A 27284-nucleotide genomic window follows, 5' to 3' on the forward strand; every position below is an offset into this window, starting at 1 on the left:
CTGAGCTAGGCAGTCCCAGTCTTTGAGGATAAAATTCAAATCCCTGAGCTTCACAAAATCATCTGCTAGTGTTATCTTCTAGCCCCCGTCTACAAATAACACCTTCTTCAGCCATAGTGAATTGCCTGCGTGTGACACTTACACTGGCACCTCCACAGCACATATCCTTCGCAAATTAAAATTTGTACCTCCTAGACTCATGGTAAATGAAACGAGGGACTATATTTTCATTTCTATTTCCCTAGTACCTAGTTCAGTGCCTAGTATGTGATATTCAAATACTATCCATGGAATGGATGGAAGAAAAACAGAATAAAATTGCAATTTTAAAAGCACTTGGTCTGTTTCCCATTTGTTAGACTAGCCTCTTACACCAATGTCTTTCCCCAGACAGTAGGCTCACATTTTCAGACTCTTTCAGCACCACTAACCTGACACAGTAAGTTCTGGCTGAGAGCAAGAGTAAGGGTATAAACAGAAGGCCAGAAAGCTGCCAGGTCAGTCTGCATTTCTAGGCAAAAACAAGCAAATGCATTTACAAACACTGGGTATATATCCCAAGGGATGCAAACTGGTCACAGCCTTTGGCAACCGTCTATCTTGCTTTAAAGCACACTTCTCACTACAAGGTTAGGAAAACCAGAAATTCTCAAATATAAATAATTGATCAAAACTTGTAAGAGAAGTTGACAAAGACAACCCCAAATTCTTAAAAACCAGTCAAAGAGATTGCTAAATAACTGCATTAAGTAAATGATTACATTTGGCCCAAAGAGTCAGATTTTGCTTTAAAAGACAAAAAAGAAAGCAAGCTACTAATTTAAATTTCATATCATTGTTGAAAACACAGAATTGAGAAACATTATAAAAAGGAAGGAACATGAAAAACGTTCAGTCCTGAGACTGTTAACTACTTTGTAGACACAGGAGACATAAATATGTTGGAAGAGCAGACGGCACTGATAGCCAAGCACTACCCTGAACGAGACAGGAGTAGAAAGACGCAGAGGGAAAGCCAATTAGGAAGAAAAATGGCTTAAGATTATAGTTAGTAAAATGTATGATGCTTATCCAGGTTGGCAGTCATCCTTTGGTTACTTGAGGTGATGAATTTATCATCATGAATTTATCTTTATAATGGGGGCATCTGGCCTCACGGTTCAGGACACAAGATGAAGCTACCACTGCCTGAGACCAGCTCTAATGATTCAGTGGCACAGCTGGTCAAGCTATCACGCCGTCTCTCTGCCTCCGACAGCTTAGGGAAGTTTCTGCTAGTTTCTTCTCCCATCTTCACTTTCACCACTGTCTCTCTACTTCAAGGCTTTTTAATTCACGGCTTCTTTGGGGACGCTACTATCCTACCAACTCTTCCTGTTTACACTGTGTCCTGATTCATTCCTGCAGCATTAACAGAAATTCTGACTGGGTCAGCGAGTAACCATTAAGGATGGAAAGCCTGTGCTGGGCAAAACTCTCATGCCTGTTGGTTTCACAAGTTTCTCGAGGCGTGTAAAATGGCTGGCTGCTTTCGGGCCCAGCACCAATCACTGACGTGTTCAGCTATGGCTGAGAGAGAAAAGTGAAGAAAACCAAGCTTGACCAACTTCTTGCTTTGTTCAGATGAGGGATGAGAGTATAGCAAGCCCTTACAGGGCCATCTAGTAGACAATGGTCCCATCCAACCTATGACCAATAAATCCAATCTCATACTAAGGATCCAAGCACCTCTCATTGAAATATAAATGATTTACAACATAAAATTGCAAAGGGTTAAGACTAAAGATGATGATGGGGGAGAGCAGAGGAGGAATCCCACAGGAGGGCAGTGACAGAATCCTGAGCACTGACAGAGAGCTGGCCTCACAAAGCAATGTGTCCTTCACAGAACTGAAGAAGGGGGAAAAAGACAGAAATCATGCATGATGATTTTTCTCTCTTTGGTAAAGCCAGAGGAATAAAATACCAATAGTTATAAGATGAGAGGGATTAGGAGCTTGAGGATAACAAAGGAAGTTTGGAAAAGTCACCGTAGGCAACATCTAAGTGGACAAAAGATTGATTAAAGAAAAAGCACTGCCAAATACAGGGCTCAAAAGTTCTAGTAATACCTTGATAAGCACCATTTGTAGAAAGTGAAGTCAGATGTTCTCCAGCTAGTCAAAGCACAAATAGTGAGCAGAAACTTAAAGTTAAGAGGTGAGATCAGGTAGAAGACAAAGACTCTAGGCTGTTACTAGTAAGGGAATCTACCACACAAACAAAACAGAAACCTAATAATGAAAAGATATGAATGGAATATGCACCAGAGAATTTAGTAAAGTCATTCACAATTGGATATAACACACACACTAACAAAAGAATAATTCCCTTCCAGGTAGGTAGTTTAGTGTGCCTACTTATGAAGTAAAGGAATTAGATGTCAACTTTGTAAAAGAACTCTTCATGTATGATAATTTATATGAAGCATGATACTTAGTTATGTCTCATATTTGGTAAGGATGTATACATCTTACGTAATGTGAATGCTTTAGCTTGGAACATTTTGTTAATTGTCCTAGGCCATTACTTATTTGGAGGGGAAAGAGAACCAATCTTTCTGCACATTCAGTACATGTCAGTTCCAGTGCTGGTGCTTTACATATATTAGTCTTACTAATCCCTCTAACAGTCCTATAAAATAACTGTCAGTAATTTAAAGTTGAGAAAACCAAATTTCACAGAGGTTAAATAATTTGCCCAAGAATATAAAATAAGTCTGACTCCAAAGTATGTGTTCTCTCTAGCAAGTCCCACTGCAGAGCTGAACAGGGAGCCATCAAATGAATTCTCTTTCCTGCTGCAAAAAAAGTTTCTAAGTTTACATATGATCTCACTACATATATGCATAGACTTATAAATATTCATAAATATTCCAGAATTTTTTCCTATGATTAAGCATTTTGATTAGTTAAGAGGTGCTGTTACAGAATATACCTTCAAAGGGAATAAAGGAGAGTGTAGATTCTACTTGTGGAAACTTAGGCAAGCTTTTCAATCTCTTCTTTGGACTCATTTTTTTTAAATCTATCAATAGTAAAATGAGGGCTTTGGACTAGGTGGTGTCTAGGTTCTACGTGACTCAAGTCATCATTTAAAATTCATTCATTCAATAGACTGAGATTAGGCACTATTTTATGTGCTGGGAAAACAGCGGTCAATGAAGTTAAAAATCTCATGTAATTTACATGCTCTAATCTTAAGACAATTAATTCTCAAGGTGGTGAGGAGTGATAAGCGGAACAAAATTTCAAAGTCACTTATGGAATACTTTTTTCAGAGTATGCATGTACCACATCCAAGATCCACAGTCTACTCCCCAGGAAGCAGGCCTTGTGGGGAGCCAGAGATACCGATACACATTTGTGGTGTCTTTCTTACAAGGCTGGTAGAAAAATGCTTGAGAATTAGTATTCTAAGTCATACAGGATAAAGAGATGCAAGTCATACTGCTCTATCTGTAAGTGTGACGGGAGACTCATTAAGAGACCCAATTCTAAGCTTAAAGAAAGTTGTCAAGTGCACTTGAATGAAGAGTCCCTGATTAAGGCCTATGAACATTTGTACCAGTTAGAGAACAGAAATATTACAATGCTTACCCATGTTATTGTTGGCCATGATCTCTCTTGTTGAAATCATGTGTAAAATCACTTGGTTAAAAACACAATCCTCCTGATAATGAATTTTAATACCCCAGGCTACAGCCAGTTTTCTGTATTTAAATACAAACAAACAAGCAAACAAACATTAATGATGTCATAGCATTTTGGTGATGAAAAGCCTGTGTGCTGATTCTTCTTTCATGTTCTAAGAATCATAATGCAAAATCTGAAATGTTGGAAAGGTTTTAAAAATGTATTCCCACTCCCCTCAAATCTAACAGTTACACCTAAAGTTTATGCTACAGTAAATAACAAAATTACCACAGAAATGTGCATGACTTGAATTTGAAAAAACAAACAAAAAAAACAAAACCCACTCCAGGTTTAACACTGTCAGTCATAGAACGTTTTATTTTAAACTTGCCGTTCAAACTTTCAAATACGATACATGTGGCAAAGAAACAACAGTTAACACACAACATCTGCCACAATTCTATCTTTGAACTGTCTTTTCTATATTATGTGCTATGTTACAATTTCTTTCAATTTCTTACATTCATTGTATTCTTAAAGGCAGCAATGTCAATTTTTCTGCTTTGAAAATAGTTCCATTAATGTTCTGAAATTACTTAAAATGACAACTTTTTCCTCTTAGTATGCTACTGCTGCCATATTAGTGACATAATTCAACATATTATTAATATGATGTTGAGAGGTACACTGTACTTAATAAATCAACTCCCAACTCCAAGTTGAAATGAACTTCAATCAAAAAACAAGCATTTTCCTAAATCAGTTTACTCAGCTACTTTTCTCAAAAATATTTCCATTCTGAAATAAGGTTTTTTTGTGTGAGATACAATAGTTTCATTTTTATTCCTAACAGAACTCATGCTGTACTTTTTTATCTCAAAATATATTCAATATATTCTGTGCAAAATGTTAAGTTCTGTATAGGTATGTACCTTATCTTGAAAAAGTTTACAAAATATAATTCCTAAAAACAACCTCAACATTAGACAATAGAGAAAGAATAAACATATCAGACAAAGCCTAATTTTTCACAGGAGAAAATAAGTATGTTTTTAAAGCTCCAGTAATACATTCCTTGAAAAAACTCAGAATGCACTTTGGTCATTATTAAACATATTAGAACATAGGCAAATAAAACAAAATGTTTTTGTTTTCTATAGAAAGAAAATATACTATACAATGAGGCTGATTTGAGGCTGATCAAAAGGAATGGTGAGAGCAAAGTGATATTATGATATGGCTCTGTTCTCCACACATTCCTGATCTTAAGATTACGATTTGGGGATTAAAACTGCACCAGTCAAATAAATCATTTACAATTAATTATTTTAAATTCCCTAAAACATGGTAAAAAAAGGTGAGGATATTCAACATGATACAACTTGCACCAAGAAAATTCTAGATTGTTTCAAATAAAGTCTTTTAAAAACTAGACACCCAGTTTAAAAAAAAAAAAAGTTCGCTAAAACATTTCATATTTCATATAACTCCTAAAATTTGATTGTACAAATATAAGAACTTAAAATCAAGGCCCAATGTAAGATACCATCATATTTGCCCTATTTACCTAACATGCCAACAGATAAGTTCTCATTTGGACACTTGGCAAATTATTTGGAAGGGAGGGAGGGGGTTACTTTCTAGGTTAAAAGCATCTAAAATAGCCCTTATATAATTGCGAGTTGAGGAGGGAGATGTACGAGATAGCAGAATTTGCAAGCTGTCGCTATTTTTCCTGAAAACTCATATATAGTTTTACAGCTAGCAATCAGGAATATCTGATTATTTCTTAATGTTATTCGTAAGTTGTTCATTTGAGTGTGGTATTAATAGCATACACTATAGTGTACCATGGGGAGAAATTATTTTACTTGAGTAAACATAACATACTTGAGTAATATCAATAGGCACTTCACTTGTGAGATGAGTATATACCTCACTCAAAAGGATACCATATCATGCCCTAGTACACTATAACATACCCCATATAAAGACACGCATTAAAAGTAACAATTTTAAAAAGTGCACATTTTGAGCATGCACAGTTGGAGCTGTGCAAACAGCCCAGTGTTTCAAATAAATACAATTATTACTAGCTAATTTTTATCAAAATATCTTACAGTATGGTAACCATTTACAATTATTGCTCTATTAAGAGTTTTATCATCAAAGAGCACTTGTTGACCTGTTGTGTAATACCATAGATATTAATACTGAAGGGTGCTTAAACTGCAGCTTAATCAGTTTAGATCCTGGCATTGTTCCAAAATAACTCAAAGAAACCCGGACTGGATCTTGATTTACTGAAGAAAAATGCTTTATGTGTTTAGCTGAGTCTGATGCAAGATGACAAAGTTAAAGAAGTTTACTTCAAGTAAGGCAAGTCACGGCATTGATGGAGAAACAGTGTTTAGCAATGGCTTCTATTCTCACCATTTGTTGTCATTTTTTATGAGCAATTACCAGGATCTCAAGTATCTGGACATCAGTTTCATCACCCTTTCAACAACTAAGTATATCAATGCTAAAAATAAAATATAAAGACTAAAATAAATGTAAAAAACAGTGAACAAGTGAAATAAATATAAGAATTGCACAGGACAGTCTGATGTAAACACTTCAATTTCTCAGCTGAGATTCCTGAAGCAAAGAGTCAGTGACTGCTTTCAGGCAGCTTAGTTGATACTCTTATTCTGGAAAAGAGGCTACATCTTCTTTTCTCTGAATTGTCATGATTTAATCTTCCAGAGCTAGTGAAAAAATAATACAAGTAGGGATCATTAGAGCCAGTTTTGATATTCTAACTTATTAAGTTACATCACATGATATTGTTTTTTATCTAAATTTCATTCATAAACAAGTGAAGGTCCTATTATTTTAAATTCTTTTATTTTCAAGAATTCACCTCAAACAAATAAAAAAGTGAAACTCCAATTTCTCTTGCTTTCTCTAACTGGAAAGTGACAATATACATCTACTACCGGTTAATATAAACATTCTACACCTTATTCACTAGCAGCTTTGCACATGTTGGAGGATGCATATATTGTTATATAGATAAATAATATAGCCTTTGGCCAAAGCCAATAATAGGGCTCTTTTTTTAAAAAAATCATCTAAATTAGATTCATCTTACACATGAGTAAAAAAATAAGCACTTCCACTTATCCTATCCAAGAGTACCATTTGTAACAAATACTGTTCTGAATGAGAAGCTGCATCAGTATTATAAGCCAAGAATATTTATCATTCTTTGAAAATAAATGTTATTTTCATTAACTGTATATAATATAATCAAAATGATCCATTACTATACATGTGAGATCTCAAGAGTGCAAGGGTGAAATAAACATCATGAAAGTGTAACAGGGTACTAAGAAATTTAAAAATACCTGCAAGCCCTTACCTTTAAATTAAATCCAAGCAAGTCACTGATAACACCAGAAACAGCTGACAGGATGACAACCTGGGTGATGTTATAAAGCAGTGGATTCATTGTAAGTCCATATAGTCTAAAGGGACTGTCCAATTCCTAGCAGAAGAGGAAAAAACCATGAACCCAGATTCATTAAGAATTAGTTGTTAAACTAATTCAGGGCAATATGCAAAGAGAATTTTTACAAACACCATTTCAAAAGACAGTTACAAATCATGATAGTCTTAGAAAGAATAAACTTGGTTAAACCTGAGGTAAGTAAATATACTTTTAGGTTTTCTTAAGAAACAGTGACTTTCATTTAAAAGAAATCTATAACCTAACTTTGTAACTCCAATTTCTGTCCCAGACAAATGACTGACAAATTATTGGTCTGGTAGCTACAAGGTTAAAGAATATTTTTCACTATAACAATAGAAATTGAAAGAGAAAGAGAACAATATATTTTTGCACAATTAGAAAGTTAGCCAAATTTTCTGTCTACACACAGACACACACACATATACAAACATATATGCATATATATATATATATATATATAAAATCCCCCTTTGAGATAATTTTCTAATGTGTAGATTCATTAATTAATTGACTGATTCAAATATTTAAAGTTCTATATATGCTAGGCACCATGGCAGACTCTGGAAAGTTAAGATTCAGTCCCCATGCTGAAGCACCTATTAGACTGCTAATAGACAAGCAAAGAAATAATTCAACTATGAGTCCCACAAAAGAAATATGTATAAATGGCAGAGGGCCAGAGTAGAAGGTGCATGGGAGGAGAGAAGGTATTCCCCAAGACACAAGAACATGGCACCTTTGAATTGCTACAGGTTGTACAAGGCAAGTATAAATTTTATAAAACTGGCTACTTAGGTAAGGGTCATTCTTTAGGCAAACTGTAACAGAAGATTGGCACGAAAGGAATTTAATTTGGGCAGTAGTATATCAGACGTGCATGTGAGAAATACAGATTAGAAGATCAATGGAACAGAACAGAAAGCCCAGAGATAAATCCACGAACCTATGGACACCTCACCTTTGACAAAGGAGGCAAGGATATACAATGGAAAAAAGACAATCTCTTTAACAAGTGGTGCTGGGAAAACTGGTCAACCACTTGTAAAAGAATGAAACTAGAACACTTCCTAACACCATACACAAAAATAAACTCAAAATGGATTAAAGATCTAAATGTAAGACCAGAAACTATAAAACTCCTAGAGGAGAACATAGGCAAAACACTCTCCGACATAAATCTCATCAAGATCTTCTATGACCCACCTCCCAGAATATTGGAAATAAAAGCAAAAATAAACAAATGGGACCTAATGAAAATTAAAAGCTTTTGCACAACAAAGGAAACTATAAGTAAGGTGAAAAGACAGCCCTCAGATTGGGAGAAAATAATAGCAAATGAGGAAACAGACAAAGGATTAATCTCAAAAATATACAAGCAACTCCTGAAGCTCAATTCCAGAAAAATAAACGACCCAATCAAAAAATGGGCCAAAGAACTAAACAGACATTTCTCCAAAGAAGACATACAGATGGCTAACAAACACATGAAAAGATGCTCAACATCACTCATCATCAGAGAAATGCAAATCAAAACCACAATGAGGTACCATTACACGCCAGTCAGGATGGCTGCTATCCAAAAGTCTACAAGCAATAAATGCTGGAGAGGGTGTGGAGAAAAGGGAACCCTCTTACACTGTTGGTGGGAATGCAAACTAGTACAGCCACTATGGAAAACAGTGTGGAGATTTCTTAAAAAACTGGAAATAGAACTACCATATGACCCAGCAATCCCACTTCTGGGCATACACACTGAGGAATCCAGATCTGAAAGAGACACGTGCACCCCAATGTTCATCGCAGCACTGTTTATAATAGCCAGGACATGGAAGCAACCTAGATGCCCATCAGCAGATGAATGGATAAGGAAGCTGTGGTACATATACACCATGGAATATTACTCAGCCGTTAAAAAGAATTCATTTGAATCAGTTCTAATGAGATGGATGAAACTGGAGCCCATTATACAGAGTGAAGTAAGCCAGAAAGATAAAGAACATTACAGTATACTAACACATATATACGGAATTTAGATAGATGGTAGCGATAACCCTATATGCAAAGCAGAAAAAGAGACACAGAAGTACAGAACAGACTTTTGAACTCTGGGGGAGAACGTGAATGTAGGATGTTTTGAAAGAACAGCATGTATATTATCTATGGTAAAACAGACCACCAGCCCAGGTGGGATGCATGAGTCAAGTGCTCAGGCCTGGTGCACTGGGAGGACCCTGAGGAGTCGGGTGGAGAGGGAGGTGGGAGGGGGGATCAGGATGGGGAATACGCGTAACAATATGGCTGATTCATGTCAATGTATGACAAAACCCACTGAAATGTTGTGAAGTGATTGGCCTCCAACTAATAAAAAAAAAAAAAAAAAAAAATACAGATTAGAGAGCAGCAAGACCAGAAGGAAGAAGCCCTCAGAGTTCAGTGTATCAGAAGCTCAAGTGAAAATGATGCAGGTCTGACTTAGAGCAGTATTGGCAGGAAAAAGAGGATGAACTGGACAATATTTGAGAGGGTAAGTCAATGGGCCCAAGAATTTCTTGGCTGTGAAGAAAGAGAAAGAAAAAGCAATCTCCCAGGTTCTGAATAGAAGACTATGTTTGATCAAAAAGGATCACACTGCTGTGCTTTGTATTTTGGTTAACTTTATATTTCTATTTTGCAAATGCAGCTGCTCACATGAAGTCTCATCTTTATAACCTCCTCCTAGTTAGCATAGTGCCTACACTTTCAAGATACTCGACATTTGTGTGTCAAAAAACCCACCCATAGCTTCCCTGGTGGCTCAGTGGTTAAAAAAAAAGTCTGTCTGCCAATGCAGGAGACATGGGTTTGAGCTTTGGTCTGGGAAGATGCCACATGCTGCAGAGCAACTAAGCTCATTTGCTACATCTACTGAGCCGGTGCTCTAGAGAGCAGGACTGGCAACTACTGAAGCCCATGTGCTTAAGAGCCTATACTCCACAAAAAGAGAAGCCACCACAAAGAGAACACTGCTCACCACAACTAGAAAGTAGTCCCTGCTCACTACAACTAGAGAAAAGCCCAAGATGCAACAAAGACCCAGCAGAGCCAAAAATAAATAAATAAATAAAAATAGAAAAAAACAAAACCCACCTAACTCTTCTGAACTCTTTCAGTGCCTAATATACTGTGAGGCACAATCTATAGTCAGTTAATGCATTTTAGCTAACTGAAGAAGTAACCATAGCATTGAGACACAACTAATTTCTTACTATTCTATGAACACTTTATAAACAACTCTAAAATTTCCATTTAATTTGTTACAGAAGCAGAGATTTTAAAAAATAGTTTCCTTTTAAGAAAGAAAGGAATTACTAACACTGCAGTGATGATGATATTTTATTAAATTACCTCCAAAGTGGAAATACCGAATCACCTGACCTGCCTCTTGAGAAACCCGTATGCAGGTTAGGAAGCAATAGTTAGAACTGGACATGGAACAACAGACTGGTTCCAAATAGGAAAAGGACTATGTCATGGCTATATACTGTCACCCTGCTTATTTAACTTATATGCAGAGTACATCATGAGAAATGCGGGGCTGGAGGAAGCACAAGTTGGAATCAAGATTGCCGGGAGAAATATCAATAACCTCAGATATGCAGATGACACCACCGTTATGGCAGAAAGTGAAGAAGAACTAAAGAGTCTCTTGATAAAAGTGAAAGAGGAGAGTGAAAAAAGCTCAACATTCAGAAAACTAACATCATGGCATCTGGTCCCATCACTTCATGGCAAATAGATGGGGAAACAGTGGTTGACTTTATTTTTGGGGGCTCCAAAATCACTGCAGATGGTGACTGTAGCCATGAAGTTAAAAGATGCTTACTCCTTGGAAGGAAAGTTATGACCCACCTAGACAGCATATTAAAAAGCAGAGACATTACTTTGCCAAAAAAGGTCCGTCTAGTCAAGGCTATGGTTTTTCCAGTGGTCATGTATGGATGTGAGAGTTGGACTGTGAAGAAAGCTGAGTGCCGAAGAATTGATGCTTTTGAACTGTGGTGTTGGAGAAGACTCTTGAGAGTCCCTTGGACTGCAAGGAGATCCAACCAGTCCATCCTAAAGGAGATCACCCCTGGGTGTTCATTGGAAGGACTGATGTTGAAGCTGAACCTCCAATCCTTTGGCCACCTGGTGCAAAGAGCTGACTCACTAGAAAAGACCCTGATGCTGGGAAAGATTGAGGGCAGGAGGAGAAGGGGACGACAAAGGATGAGATAGTTGGAATGCATCACCAACTCAACGGACACGGGTTTGGGTAAATTCCGGGAGTTGGTGATGGATAGGAGGCCTGGTGTGCTGTGGTTCATGGGCTCACAGAGTCAGACACAACTGAGCTACTGAACTGAACTGAAAGTGTTAATATTATGAGATCAGATATTCTGAAATTACATTATTTTTGATTGCTACCAAAAAAGCTTTGAAAATTTATTTATTGGTGATATATAATTATTATAGTGATTACTACAATGTATTACTACTTTTTAAACCAACTCAGGCCAAGTAAACAGTATTACTATTTTGAGAAATACAAAATGAAAAAAAAAATAGCAAATGAACATCAAATCTTCTTTATAAAAATCTATTTTAAGTTCTAGGTTGCAAAAATTTCCAAAGATGCCAACTTCTACAATATTCTAAACATTATTAGGAGTCTTAAAATTTCAAAATGAAATGATCTGAATTACTTTGATTAGTTTTTCAGTGAGAAATAAAATGTAAACAGCATGAATGTGCTCAAAAATAATTTGGAAAACAATTTCAATAATCCTGAAAACCAAACACAAAGTAGGATCTACAAACAAAAAAGTAAGAAAAGTTAGAACAGCATTTACTACATGATGTCCATTTTCATTTTCACTCTTACCTTTAGCAATTTAGTAGCCAGTTTTAAAACATTGTTCACTAGTGTCAATTCCTCCTTTTTGTTAGGTTTCTTCTCCATTTTCAAGTAGAGGTTTATCTTTTATTAAAAAAAGAATTAACAATTAAATATACTTAAAATTATAATACTCATTTTTAAGAGGAGCTGAAAAACATTTGCTAAATATTAGCAGCAATTCTCTATTATTAAGAGTATAGGTGATATTAATATTCTTCTTCACACTTAACTATATATTCCTAACTTCTTACAGCAAATATTTTACAATAAGAAAAGAATTTTTTTTAACTTTTCAAATGTAATTAAAAGCTGAAAGAAGGAAAACTGGATTTCATTATTTAAAATGTGAAACCCTTTAGTCCCAGATCCAAACCAACACAGAAAATAAACAATAACTAGAGTAAAGCAAATCAGCTGGTTTGTTTCCTACTTTCCCATTTCCCTCTAACTGACTTGGTTTGACAGGGTTACCAATTTCTAAAAATCAAACTATTCCTGACAAAAATACTCAACAAATTCACTAGAAATAAGTTTGTTTAAATAATTCCTATGAAATAAGGAAAACTTTTTTTTTTTAATTCATACAAAATAAAGTTAAGCATCAAAATTATTAGGCTTTACACTTTCTATTGAATAAAAGTTTATGCTTATTCAAATACGGCTCTGCTACACTGCAAACATATCCCAACAATGGGATTTCTACATTTCTACAAATAGTATTTCCTGCTTATCAAATGAAAATGGGACACAGAAACAGTAGCTTAAACTTGAAATCTGTATCAAGGCAGAACACTGAAGAAAGTTTTGTGCGCTACCAAATTTCAAGTTTTGCTCTGCAACATAAATGGTCTTAATAGAGGTTCCTGAAAAATTCTGAAGTAAATGAAAACTTTTTATTTTAACGTGTAGGTATCAGACATTAATTTATAACATAATAAACATGAATTCTCACCTGTTCAGTAAGTAATATTGAGGTATTGCTATATTTTTTACTTGTTTCTGATCCAAGGGTAACAAATCTTAGGAGAAAAAGTGTTAACGAGATGCACCAGATTACCAGTTCCCAATTGTAGTGACAATCAAGGAAGATCTCATGTACATGAAGCAACTAAAAATGTAGGGAAAAGGCAATATGAAGAAGAATGTGATTCAAAAATTTCTTCTTTAAAAGAAAGTAAAATTTTACTTCATACAGATAGATCATGGATATAGTGTTACATTTTTCAAACTTTTGACATTTCTTAGGAAATATTTCAAGCACATGAAAGGTATGGAGTATGATGTAATCAAAACCCATATATTTACTTTCATTAAATCTTAACATCTTGCAATATTTTTTAGATTTTCAAAAACAGAAGAGTAAAGAGTCAAAGGAAGCACCTTTAAACTTTTCCTTTCATCATTCCCCTTCTTCCCCACCCCTCTGTAAGGGTAATGACTTTTGCATTTACTCAGCTTTTATAGTTTAGCTAGGTATTTATGCTTATACTATGCTATGTTATATATATGTTGGAATTTGTATAAATGCTATCACATTGACCTTATCATTCTTCAATTTGCCTTTTAATTTAAAGTTTTCAAAGTTTATCCATGATTCATTAAACTTAAATTCATTCATACTAACTACTGCAAGATATTAGAGTAAAAGAATCAACCACAATGGATTTGCCTACTCTATCAAATAACATTCACTGGGTTGCCAATTTCCTCATTGCAAACTAAAATTTTCTCTTATGCCTCTCCTGGTCTTCTTGTGCACATGTAAGACCTTCTTCAGGAGTTAATATCTAGGAGTAAAACTGCTAAAGCCTTGGATAGTCACACATTCAGTGTTAGCAGATATTACAGATCTGTTTCTAAAAACAGTTGTGCCAATTTATACTCTCAGCAGCAGATCAGAGTTCCCTTTGCCTTCATATCTGTTCAAATTGGGTATTATTCAACTTCTTAATACCTGCCATTCTAATGGGTGTACATTGTTCTCTTACTCTTTTCCTTTTCCAAATTACTTAGGGAAGATGAGTATGTTTCATATGCTTACTGGTCACTGGGTTTCCTCTTCTCTAAGTTAACTTTGTAAATTTTGTATCTAACTTTTTCTATAAGGTTGTCTGTTTTCTCTGATTTGTTGAAGCTATTTTTGTGAATAACAAAGCTACTTAAACCATGTATTTTGCCAGTATTCTTTCACAGACTCTCTTTTGTCATTTATGGTGCTTTTTTATTACTTAACAATTTTTAGGGAGAGAAGAATAAATAAGAGACTGAATGTATCAGGTAAAAGTCTTATTTTAGACTGGCCCTTTACAGAAGTTTGCCGATTTCTGACTTGTAGAAACAAAACTGATTCTTTTATATTGAGGTTATATCCATTTTTGTTGATCTTGCACTTCTAAAAAATGTGTCATGTTTTTAATAATTTGTCTGGAAAGTTACTAGTATATTGTACATAGACATCCATACAGTCTATTTTTTTTTCCAATCTTTATACAATTTCTTTCTTTTCCCTATCTTCACTGGTTAGTACCTTCCTTAACTAGAAGTGATAAAGAGAGCACCCATCCATTCCTGATTTTAAAGTATCTCAAAGATAATAAATATCATATGTACAATGTTTGTTCCAGTTTTTGAAAGATTTTTATTTATCAAATTAAGAATAGTACTTTTCAGTCACTCTATTATGAATCTTCCATCAAAATTTACCAATTTGTTTTCTGAATCTATTGAGATGATCAGATGATTTCTTCTCTAATCAACTAAAGGAGTTCAAACTAGATAACTGGATTTTTCTAAAGTCAAAAATGTTTGCATCCCAGGGATGGGCTGTCTAGGTGATGGCATATTTACTGTTATTAACTGCTGGCTTCACCTTTTGAGTATTTCTGCATCTAAGCTGGTTCACTGTTTCCTGTGTTCATATTGTCTCTCTGGTTTGGTAACAAAGTTACATGAAGTACATTAAATGAATTGGGGGAATATTTCCTTTTTCTACTCTCTAGATCTTTTGTGTAGGATTAGGATTACTTGTTTATTAAAACATCCAGCAAAATTCATCTGTAAAAATCACAAGGGTCTTGGGGATTTTTGTTGGTAGCAGATTTTCAAACTACTCAATCAATACTGCTATATGGCTACAGGGTCTTCTCAGCACTTCAGTTACTTTTGAGTCAGTTTTAATTAACATTTCTACAAAACTTTCTACAGAAGCTTTTAACTTTAATGACACTAATATATACTACTATTCTTTTTTTAAAAAATTCTCAACTATTTCAGTTTAATACTGTGAGTTTTCTTTTTAAACACTGTCATCTATAAGTATGTTTTGAAATTTCCAAATGCATGGTTTTCTTTTTGCTGTCATTGTTTTCTACTTTAACTGTATATAACTAGAGGTCTGTATGGTATCAGTTGAGAATCATTTTGTCTCCTAGTACATGGGAAAGTTTAATAAACTGCTCTGTGTCTGAAAAGAGTATGTACTGTCCAATCTCAGAATAAAATTTTAACTGTCTTGTTTAGATACACGTCTTCATATTTTTGTCTCCTTCATCAATTATGAAAGAAATGTGTTCAAAGCTCCCAAAGGGGCATTTTGTCAATTCCTTACTACAGTGCTATTGATTTAGGCTGTATATAGATAAGAGTGAAGTTATGTGATAACACCACACAATTTTAGAATTGTTAGATCTTCCTGACTAATAATTCAAAATTTTTGTCAGGTTTGTCTCTATCCCAGTAACATGTCTTAGATTACAGTCTATTTCATCTGCTATTAATGTTACTTTACCAGCTTTCTCTTGGCTAGTATTTATCTGCAATGTACTTTTCTATCTTTTTACATTTAAAACTTGACAATGTTATTATGTTCCATGTGTCTTTTGTTGACAGAAATAGATTTTATGTTCATTAGAGACAAAAATACTGCAGGATGTCCTTCAGGAATATGGAAATAAAACCTTGAAGAAAAGACTGAAATGCAACAAGCAATTGTGAGTACGGAAACCAGTCTTCTTCCTTTGATTGTGTTAGATTTTTCCGTTTTTGTGTTCGGCAGTATCTCTACTACAGTATCTCTATAATATACCCAAAGTGTCAATTTGTTTTTATTGTGGCTTCCTGTTCTTCTTGTCCTTCCTAAACCTGAAAATTAATGTCTTCTACTAATTCAGAAAAACTCTTAAGTCATCATCTCTCCAAATATTGCTCTCTTCTTTCAATATGAAATTCTTATTAGATATATGTTGGATCTCCTTTTCATATTTCCATCTCTTCATCTCTGTTCTATATTCTGGGTAATTTCTTCCATCTCCCAGCTCAACAAATATCTTTGTCTTCAATTTGCTGTTTCTTCTGTTTCTTGTGTTTTTAATGTCAGTGACTTCTTTTTTTAACTGCTATGAAGCAATGCTTGGGTGTTTTTCAAATCTATCTGCTCTTTTTTTTAATAGTGTTACCTACATTTTCAGTCATTTTAAACAAGCTTATAGTTTCTATCTGATCAGATCTGAAGTTGTTGGAGATGTACTCCTGCTATGTGTTAATTTGCTGACTCACTCATGTTAGAAAGTTTTTTCATGTGTTCTGAGACCTGAAGGGGCTTTAACTGTGCAAATTCTATGAGGATTAGGGTTGGTGTTATATCCCAAGAACAGTCTTGGTCTAGCTTCTTTCAGGTATCCAGGAGTCTAGGATCTTGTTATATTAACTTCTTGACACAGCAGCTACAAGACAAGATCTGTAATGTACACTTGAACCCTGAACCTGTATTAAAAGCTGACCTACATTTATATATTCTTAGGAGAGACTTTCTCTGCCTCCTTGGCCAGAATCCTGGCAAAACTGACCAAGCTTCCTTATTGTCTTCCTGTGCTGTTGGGTAGACTTTTTCTTATTGCACCTTTTCACCGAGACTGTAGGCCTTTGAGGATTCTGGCCCTGTAGCTTATGTATAAGGAGGTACAGCAGATCAAGGCCTCATCTCCCGTTCTCAAATGGGCGTAAAATCTCAAGTCTCTCACATACTAACACCAACAAAGCACTTCAACCTAACATTAACACATATACTTAACTGCTCTGTTTTTCACTTTTATCCTCATTTTTGGCCCCTTACTGTGTTATAAACTGAAATATACAAGCAATATGTATATTTATAAAACAGCTCACTTATACATATTAAGATGCTGTTTATTTTCCCCCAGAATTGTATGTTTTAAACCAGAAGAATTTTCAGGTAATCTAGCATATGTTATTACTTGAAATGGAAGTTTAAATTTCATAGCATAGAATATATCCTGAGATGCTTTTGTACTTCCTGACTTATCTTGGTCAATGAGAATTCTTTCTTCAGAGATGAGGCAGTTAAGTCACAGTGATAATTCAGGTATAAAATAAAGTTAATATTAAATGTGAATAAAGCAGAGATCATGGAAAATAGTCTGAAAAATTTCCTAACTCTAGACACTCATCAGTTTGTTTGGGGAAATAAAGGTGAATTGTAGACAAAAGCTAATTATTTTATGTTCAATTAATAGATACCTGAAAATAAGTTAGTCATTGTTCATCATGTAAATAAGTAAGATGCATTTACTTACTCTACTGAAAAAAATAAACTGTAAAAATTCAATTTCAAATCACTTATTACTTTATTATTAGAAAGTCTTGGAGGTTGAATATTTATAGATCTGATTATCTAAGTTCTACACTGAATAAGTTAACTCACCTGGGCACAACAGATAAATACAACTGAGATAGTCAACAAGAAAGCAGATGAAACTATGACATCAACTGATCGCTGAGGACCTCGACGCTGGGGGAAAAAAGTGAAAATACTTTTAAATATATTTACTAATTAGCAGCTAATTTCATGTTTCAACTAAGGTACTGATCCATCACTGCACATTGACCATAGCTTATGACATTGAAAATATACCTAATTTGTGACATGAATTTTAATTATAAACTGTTACTATTGCCTGAGGATTTGCAACACAATGAAAAATGGTGAATAGATAGCCTAGAATTTGTAGAAGGATAACTCCCAAATATTCCATTTTGTCAAACTCTAACCATTTATTCAACAGGTTTTTTGGACACCTGCTCAGAATGAGGGACAGTGCTAGATGCGAGAAATATAGTAGAGAACAAAACAGACAAGGAGTCAAACATCAGGTTCACAGAGACAGATATACTTGCAAGTTGTGATGAGAGCTATGAAGGAAAGGTATACAATGCTTTCAGAACATTGGTGACAAGTTTGGTACAAATATCACTTCCTTACAGAGAGGTTCCCAGGCCCATACTCCTAACTCTCAGAAAGATTGTGTAGGCCTGGGAAGATCTCTCCAAGGAAGTGATATTTACACCAAAGTAGGGTGCAGTAGCATGATGGCACACAGCAGTGTTATTGGTAGAAGGAAAAGCAAGTGCAAGAGTGTAAAACAGAAAAGCTCACAGTACATTCAAAGCACTGAAGCAGTGTAGTCTGACTGGAATGCAGGAAGGAAAGTATTTCAAAATGAGACAAGAGGGACAAGCTATCTGCAGCAGCTGAGTCACAAAGGGCATTAAAAGCCCTATTAAGATTTGGTTCTACATCCTAAGATCAGTGGAGAATTTTCAGAAAGTTTTAAGAATATGGTCAAATCTACATTTTTAAGACACCTCTGGTAGCAAACTGAGAAAAATATTAAAAGGAGGAAACAGGAACACTAAAGGCCATATAAGATGTAACTGCAGTAATCCAATACAGGAGATAATTGGTGGCTGCAATTAGGGTGGGGAAATAAAAAGAGAGAGAAGTAAATGGATTTGAGATACATTTTGGAAGCAGAAAGGGTGGGAACTGGTGATAAACTGAATGCTGGAAATCCAAGAGAGGAAGTCAGTACTCAAGATAATTCCTAGACCTCGGGTTACATGTTTCCCTCACTGAAGAATGAGCTCCTAATGGCAGAGAGTTTCATCTCACCAATAGTGAATGGCACATGGTTAACATTAAATCAATGTTTATTGACTAAAATAAACAATGCATAAAAGAATGCAATACCTGCTCAGGGATGATAAGGAGAGAAAATTTTAGGTGGCTTCTCACTAAGACAGGTAACAAGGATCATATCCATCCTTCCACAGTGAGAAAAAACAATCTACACTGATCTGTGGCATTGCCCAATGAAGACTAACTTAGCTGAATTTAACAAGTTAAATAAACAGCATAATGAATTTTTTTTAAAACAGAAGTATAGACAAATAATGCAAAAGTTTTCTACTTTTTCCTTGTTACCTCAAAATAAAAGTCATTAAAGATCTAAGCATGTCAGAGGACAGTTGGCCTTTAGGTCAATTTTACTAAGTTATGATTACTCCATACACAATGAAATTTATTGCTATGCAACAAAGAAATAATCCTCAGAAGAAATGCCTCCTAAAACTAATTCAGATGTTTCCCATTTCCCTCCTCAGCTTTTATATCTTAATTCCATAATTAGGAAAGTTATTTTAAAAGATTAAAGGAAAAGAATGGCATAAGAAGGATGGCTTAGAGTTGGAAGCTAAAGTTTTCAAATAGTAATAGGCCACCTCAGTGAGGTAGCTCATTGACATTTTTTTAATTTCCTTTTTTAAGCAGTGGGCTCCCTCTGCTGGCTTGTGATATAATCATTCTATTGTAGAAACAAAATCTTTAATCTAGCTTTTAAATGAGTAGTAGTAGTTGATGATATTTATGAACAAAGATAAATCTAGGACAACCTGATCTTGAATCATCTACCTAAAATGCATTTAAGCCTTTTGGAATTCAGATGTTTTACTGTAAAGGACCAGTTTAACATTTTGAATTTCTGCATATGGATCAAAATGAACACTAGACGTGGCCACATAGCACCATGTGAGTACAAATCTGACTATAAATCTAGACATACATACATACTGACAAAGAATTGGAACTATGAGAGGGAGCCAGCACATTAAAAGTACTTTTATCACTACCATTCTACCTTAAGATAGGATCGGAGAGAGAGCCACATTTTTATATTCTGTACTTTCTTCAATCGGAAATGGGGAACCTCAGATTTTCGAGCCCTCCTTGCCGATGTTAAATGTCCAAAGAGTTTTGCAAAAAGTAATCGCTAAAAAAGATTAAAATAAAAATTAATTTTCAAGTAGATTACCACATAAAAACAAAAATTAACAAAATAGAAGTTATTATGGTTTTATTTTGTTAACTATTATAAAAACAAAATGGGGAAACAATTAGCATGTCAAAATGATTTAATGAAACACCAAAATACTTCAGGGATACCGTGAATATTATGAAAAGGATAAAATTCTCTATTGAGACGTCCATATTATACCCACCTGTTTATAAGTTCTTTCTGCTACACAGAGCAAAAAAAAGAAAATCCACACAAGAGACACACGAACCACAAAACTTATTATAACCATAGAAAGAACTATAACATCTTCATTAGAACCAAACGCAATCACATAAAGTTCTGAAGCAGAATGTGCTGTGAGTTGATCCAAGTCGGTAGCTTGGGAGAGTCGGAAAACAAATGGAGTTAAACCCAGGATTAGAGAGATTGCATTTCCAAAAATCTGGTAGCCTATTCCTGGTATATGGCTGTTTACCTTTAGAGATAGAGAGAAAAAAAAAAAAAAAGTACACAAATTTTATCTACAGTAAAATTAATTCCTAATGAAGCATTATTTTATTTAGAGCAATATGAAATTACTGTTAAAATATATCAGTTTTAATACCTGAATAATGAAATTTAAATTTACTCAAAGTTTGAGAACCTATTACACATAAAACGTAAGTCAATATTTTTCAGTTTTTAAAAACAGTTCATTATCAGATCTCTAATTCATTAAGTACAGGCAAAAGGATTTACTTACCTGATCTTACTTGGATCTTGAAAAAAATATTCTACTTATCTCATTATTTAAAAATTTAGAAATATTTATAAATACTAGAATACTGAAAAGAATGAGGAGCTCTTGTATCCACTTAAATCCAGTTAAAGAAAAAAAATCTAGAATTTACACTTTATGTTCTTCTTCAAAGAGTTCACAATACAAATGGATAATCTCCTTAAACTACAAAACTACTTTCTTTTATGTATATATACATACATATATATATATATATATATATATATATATATATATATTGTTTACTGAAACCATTTCAGAAGAGAATATGTTAGGGGGTAAAAATTAAATAAGAGCGAGGGAAAAAGGGGCAGGGGAATTATAAGAAAAAAAGGAATTTGGAAATTAAATAATGGAAAATATAAAATTGGCAGGACTGGGAGGGATTTTAAATATCATCTAGCTACCTTAACATCATATTGCATAGCATGCAAAAATTCACAAATAAGGTACAGAGCATTAACTAGATGCAAGTTTTTGGAGACTCCTTGTCAATAGCTTTTCATAGCTCACATGGAGATATGTAATAGGAAGTAGCTCAGTTTCTGAAACCAGTTATTTTAATTCCTGTCCTATATAAAAGTATGCACAACAGTTCTAGTTAGCAACACACAAGAAATTTAAAACTGCAAGTTAAATCATGCTTAGCTGTCCATAAGAATTAGGCAAAATTTTAAAAGTAGTAATGATGTAATAAAAGAATAATAGAAACTGAAGCTTAAATCTGTAGGATTTGTATTCTACATCTTCAAGTGACTTAAGATTCTTTTACCATTAGTTGCATTACTCTTGTATATTTAAGAGGCAAGCATCAATAGAAATTTTCCAGTGTAAATTCTCTTTTTTAATGTTTTGAGTAGTAATAAATAAATGAACTGGGATAAATGATACAGAAAAATGTTTTCATTAACACTTGGATACACTTAGCAGCTCCTAAATTTGGTCCACTGAAAGCAAAAAAAAAAGAATAACATAAAAGAAAATTTTAAACCATCAAGGTCTATTCTTGATCAGAAAATGAAAAGCACCAAAAAATGAGAGTGTTTTGGTGACAAACCACTCAAATAACAAGGAACTTTTTCTTTCAGGTTGAAGAAATGAGGTGAGTAGCCTGTAAAGATAACACTCCAGTAATCATTTGCTATATTAATAATCACTATCTAAACAAATAAAATTTTAAAACTCACTCTGTTCATTATCATTCCACTGATTTCAAGGACAGACATATCTGCTTTCTTGCAGTCATTGCCTTCCCATACAATAGCACTTATTTTTTCTAATCCCGGGTGGGAACTATGGAGCCAGGGCAAATGACTCTATAAAAAATAAACAGAAATTGGTGAGTATATTAACTGCATTTCAAAATAAAATCTTATCTACATACACTAAAAAACAGAAACTGGTGAATGCATTTATATTTATAGAACAGATATATGTATCTATATAAAGCTATCTCATGTACAATTTCAAGGACACTAAAATTCTATCTTAAAATTAGTTAGCATATACATTGAACATATCTCATAAGAAATTACAGTTATAAAAATGCATATAAGTTAAGAACTCTTAGAACCTGTACTAGGGCAACTGATTGTTCAAAAACACTCTAAAATTTGTCAGCAAAGGCACTTAGTTGTCAATCTGTTTACATCACTCCTAATATACTAGTGTTCAAAGACAAATGTGTATCAAATTCATATTACTAATTATTCATATTACTGACTGTTCAACTTATGCATGTCTGATACGAAAGAAAATGATTGCTGAGATTTGAACATTTCTGAAAGACTAAACAGTGATACAATCTCATCCAGAAAGACATACACTTACCCTTAATACTTGATTTAGTTACTTTTCTGATTTTTTTAAATCTAGCATTTCTCCAAAGGATCCATTTAACTTTTCTCTTTGGAGCAAATATTGCAAACTGAAGCACATAGAAAATAGAAGTATTCCCCCAAGTAAAATAAAGTATCTCTCACAGTTTCACAGAATAGAAAATGGTAGAAAGAAAAGCTGAAAGCTTTACTACAAACAAAATCATATACTTAGTGTATGTTTGTTTTTTTTGTTTGTTTCAGATCTATAATTAAAAGAATAAAACCTCAAAATAGGACAGTTGAGGGTTAAAGATAGTAACACAATAAAACACTAATCTTTATATTATCAGATATCAATAGAAATAACACAAAAAGACTGGTCCCTCCCCCCCAAAAAGATTAGTTCCAGAATGAGATACAATTGATATTTTTAATATTATATTATTTCTAAGTTATTTTATAACATATTTAATTGAAAGAACTTCTAACAATGAACAAAAGAATCTACTTTAAAATATTCTTTGGCAGATAAAAATGTGATTGAAATATGATAAAACATATGCTTCTGCAGACTTAAAGAATATATTTCCCTCTGGAGGAAGTAAAGTTGCACTGATTCATTTTAATTAAAGGTATAAAAAGTAACATAATAATATGCAATAAAATAAATAGGGGAACTTATTACTCTACCTCACACATTAATTTTCTTTCTGTAAAGCTAATATACCACATTTATGTACACAGAGTAAAAAAAGTGATGAACAGTTATATAGGCAAACCATAACACCAGTAGTCATGCTGCTGGCAAAGCCCTATTATGTGTAGCTATTTGGCTACCAAGACAGTTCCTCTGAAAATTTATCTATTCCAAAAACAGAGTATCTTAATAAACATTAACCTTCATAGTATACATTTCATTACTGGAGAACCTTAAGAGCTATGTGATACTGACAGGAGTAATTAAACATCCACCTAATTCCTCAAATTGTATTTTATAATTTATCCCCAAACAAAACAGAAATAATTTACACTAAAATGTCAAAATTTCCCTGAAACTATAATAATTATGAAAAATGATGAAACAAAAAAGCCTGGAACAAGTATGAGAAGCTGAATGCAAAGAGTGTTAAACCACAGAGGTAATAGATTAAAGCATCGATATACAGGCTCCTTTTTTTTAAACTCTCAGTCTGTAACAGTGAATTATATGAAGCAAGATATACAATACCAAGAATGTCCATCTAGAAAAAGAAATAGGAAATCAAAAAATTCTTCACTCTAATTCTGAAAGTACTCATTTTGCTCAGGTACCTTCTAACTAGCATTTGATAGCATTTTCCTACTTCTAGAAAGGAAAAAGGCAAGAACATAGAAAGCAACTAAAACTTGGAGAATTTAAAAAGATAAATAGGAATGTGTGTGTACATGTGTAATGTACTCAAAAAAAGTCTTATTGAAATATACACTGCCTTTGGTACATGAAAGACTTTTTTAAAGTCTCAAAGAAAACATCAAGAGCTTCATCAGATAACAGGTTATTTTAGCTATGTTTTTCAAGCTAAAGTTTAGAACTCATTCAATACTTACTATTCTTATCAAAATCTCAATTGCTTTGCTCCCTGTTCATTCAAAGCTTTCTTGAAGTTTCCACCTCTGGGAACTATAGCAGTAAGTACGGCTTTACCCACTGAAAAATGAACTTCACTCGAATGTGTCTTTGTCATTGTGTGGTCCCTCACTAAGTTGTGCCAACTCTTTGCAACCCCATGGACTGTAGCCTGTCAGGCTCTTCTATTATGGCACTTCCCAGGCAAGAATTCTGGGATGGGTTGCCATTTCCTTCTTCATGGGATCTTCCTGATACAAGGACCGAAACCATGTCTTCAGCATTGGCAGGTGAATTCTTTACTACTGCGTCACCAGGGAAGCCCCTGGAATGCGCCTTTATATTATATTATATGCTCATCCATGGCTACAGAATAAAAATTTTCTCTTTTAGAAATATTTCAGTAACTATTTACCAAGAAAATAAAATAAAACTACATATTTGGTGACACACTGGCTAGAACACACTGACTGAAATGCTCAGTGCTTCATGGGGAGGAATTTTCCAGTCTTTATCGTAGGCAGGAAAGGGCCTTCCAAACCTTATACAGATCTTAGCCAAACAAACAAACAAACAAAAAAGGCAGCTTTTCATTAAAGGGAGCTAATTTCAGCTAAGACTGAAAATATGAGCTTGTCTTTAGAAGCCAGAGAATACAAAATGCATGTGAAATCGTCCTAAATCAAAGAGCAAAACCACTGTAAACCTAGAATACTGTAATTAATATGTAGAGTAAAACAGTAAAAAAAGAAAAAAAAAATTATCTTACCAAAAAAAAAAAAAGGAAAAAAGATATATAATAGATTTAGGACCAAAATTTATTCTATAGAGCAATCATTACAACAAAATTTTTAATCATTTAAGAAAAGTCTACTTAGCACCTTTTGAAAATTTTTGTTTCATTATTTCACTCAACTAATATTAAGCACCTACTATGTACCAAGCACTGTGTGATACAACAATGAGCAAAGCAATGTGTGGTCCCTACCTCTGTGCCACTTATGCGGTTGCTGAGAAAAGAGCTCAGACATTTTCATAAACCTAAAATCCAGTTATTATCCTCATTGACTTAGATGAATATACAGGTGACTCATCCATCACCCTTTTCCCATGCATTATTCACTGTTTTTTTTTTTTTTCACTTCTTAAATTCGAGGGATCTTCAGCTAGTCCCATGACCACACCCTAGACCCTGTCACCACACAGAAATGCCTACTTCTGAAATGAGCCTCTAACCACAATCTTTCATCTTACCAGAGAGGAAAGATTCCTCTAACCTTCCATTTAAAACACACTTTTCCTTGAACACACGTATTCTTCAACCTATCAGTCTCTTCTTCATATTTCCTTCTCAATTTAACATGTCTAGCTTCTTGCCATATCCACTATTTTAACCAGCATAGCATCCCCTTTTCTGTCCCTTCAATAGCAACTACTTGGCACCTACACTGTGTGACTCTGGGTGCATTATTTAATCCTGAGCCTTCATCTCATTTATGAAGCAAAAAACAAACTACATTGACATAGATCATGGAGATTATATGAGGCAATGTATCTAGATTACTTTGCACAATGGATGATATATAGGGCCAATGCTTATTAAATCTTTATTATAATTATTAAAACAATATTCTAGAGAATATCATACAACTGTGTAAAACTGTTATTTTTCAGTTGCTAAGTCATGTCCAACTCTTTGTGACCCCATGGACTACAGCACACCAGGCTCCTCTGTCCTCCACTATAACCCAGAGTTTGCTCAAATTCAAGTCCAGTAAGTCGGTGATGCTATCTAATCACCTCATCCTATGCCACCTCCTTCTCCTTTTGCCTTCAATCATTCCCAGCATCAGGGTCTTTTCCAGTGAGTCAGCTCTTTGCATCAGGTGGCCAAAGTATTGGAGGTTCAGCTTCAGCGCTAGTCCTTCCAATGAATATTCAGAGTTGATTTCCTTTAGGATTGACTGGTTAGATCTCCTTGCAGTCCAAGGGACTCTCAAGAGTCTTCTCCAACACCACAGTTCAAAAGCATCAATTCTTTTCACTCAGTCTTCTTTATGGTCCAACTCTCACATCTGTACATGACTACTGGAAAACCCAAAGCTTTGACTACACATACCTTTGTCAGCAAAGTGATGTCTCTGCCTTTAATATGCTGTCGAGGTTTGTCATAGCTCTCCTCCCAAGGAGCAAGCATCTTTTTTAATTTCATGGCTGCAGTCACCATTGGCTGTGATTTTGGAGCTCAAGAAAATAAAATCCGTCACTGCTTCCACTTTTCCCCTTTCTATTTGCCATAAGTGATGGGACCAGATGCCATAATCTCAGTTTTATTTAATGTTGAATTTTAAGCCAGCTTTTTCACTATCCTCTTTCACCTTCATCAAGATGCTCTTTGGTTCCTCTTCACTTTCTGCCATTAGGGTGGTATCATTTGCATATCTGAGGTTGTTGATATTTCTCCTTGCAATCTTGATTCCAGCTTGTGAGTTATTTAGCACGGCATTTTGCATGATGTACTCTGCATATAAATTAAATAAGCAGGTGACAATATACAGTCGTGATGTACTCCTTTCCCAATTTGGAAAATCGGATGTTCCATGTCCAGTTCTAACTGTTGCTTCCTGACCCTCACATAGGTTTCTCAGGAGGTAAGTAGGGTGGTCTGGTATTCTCATCTCTTTAAGAATTTTCCATAGTTTTTTGAGATCTACACAGTCAAAGGGTTTAGCATAGTCAATGAAGCAGAAATTTCTGGAACTCCCTTGCTTTCTTCATGATCCAATGAATGCTGGCAATTTGACCTCTGGTTCATCTTCCT

At 34.4% G+C, this 27284-nt stretch overlaps 1 protein-coding gene across 2 annotated transcripts in view; it reads right to left on the reverse strand.

Annotated features, from left to right (window-relative positions):
• Positions 1-4024: 4024 nt before the first annotated feature.
• Positions 4025-27284, reverse strand: part of PHTF2 (putative homeodomain transcription factor 2) — a 129062-nt gene continuing 105802 nt past the window's right edge. For both annotated transcript variants that reach the window (XM_065939942.1, XM_065939944.1), the window contains exons 11-18: positions 22225-22353; positions 20462-20734; positions 20101-20232; positions 17829-17915; positions 13062-13217; positions 12095-12190; positions 7081-7206; positions 4025-6424 (exon numbers count right to left, since the gene is read on the reverse strand). In XM_065939942.1, the coding sequence (XP_065796014.1) occupies positions 6404-6424; positions 7081-7206; positions 12095-12190; positions 13062-13217; positions 17829-17915; positions 20101-20232; positions 20462-20734; positions 22225-22353 (1020 nt within the window). In that variant the 3' untranslated portion in view covers positions 4025-6403. The remainder of the gene's footprint in view (positions 6425-7080; positions 7207-12094; positions 12191-13061; positions 13218-17828; positions 17916-20100; positions 20233-20461; positions 20735-22224; positions 22354-27284) is intronic.

Source organism: Muntiacus reevesi, chromosome 6, assembly GCF_963930625.1.
Source record: "Muntiacus reevesi chromosome 6, mMunRee1.1, whole genome shotgun sequence".
Lineage (NCBI taxonomy): Eukaryota > Metazoa > Chordata > Mammalia > Artiodactyla > Cervidae > Muntiacus > Muntiacus reevesi.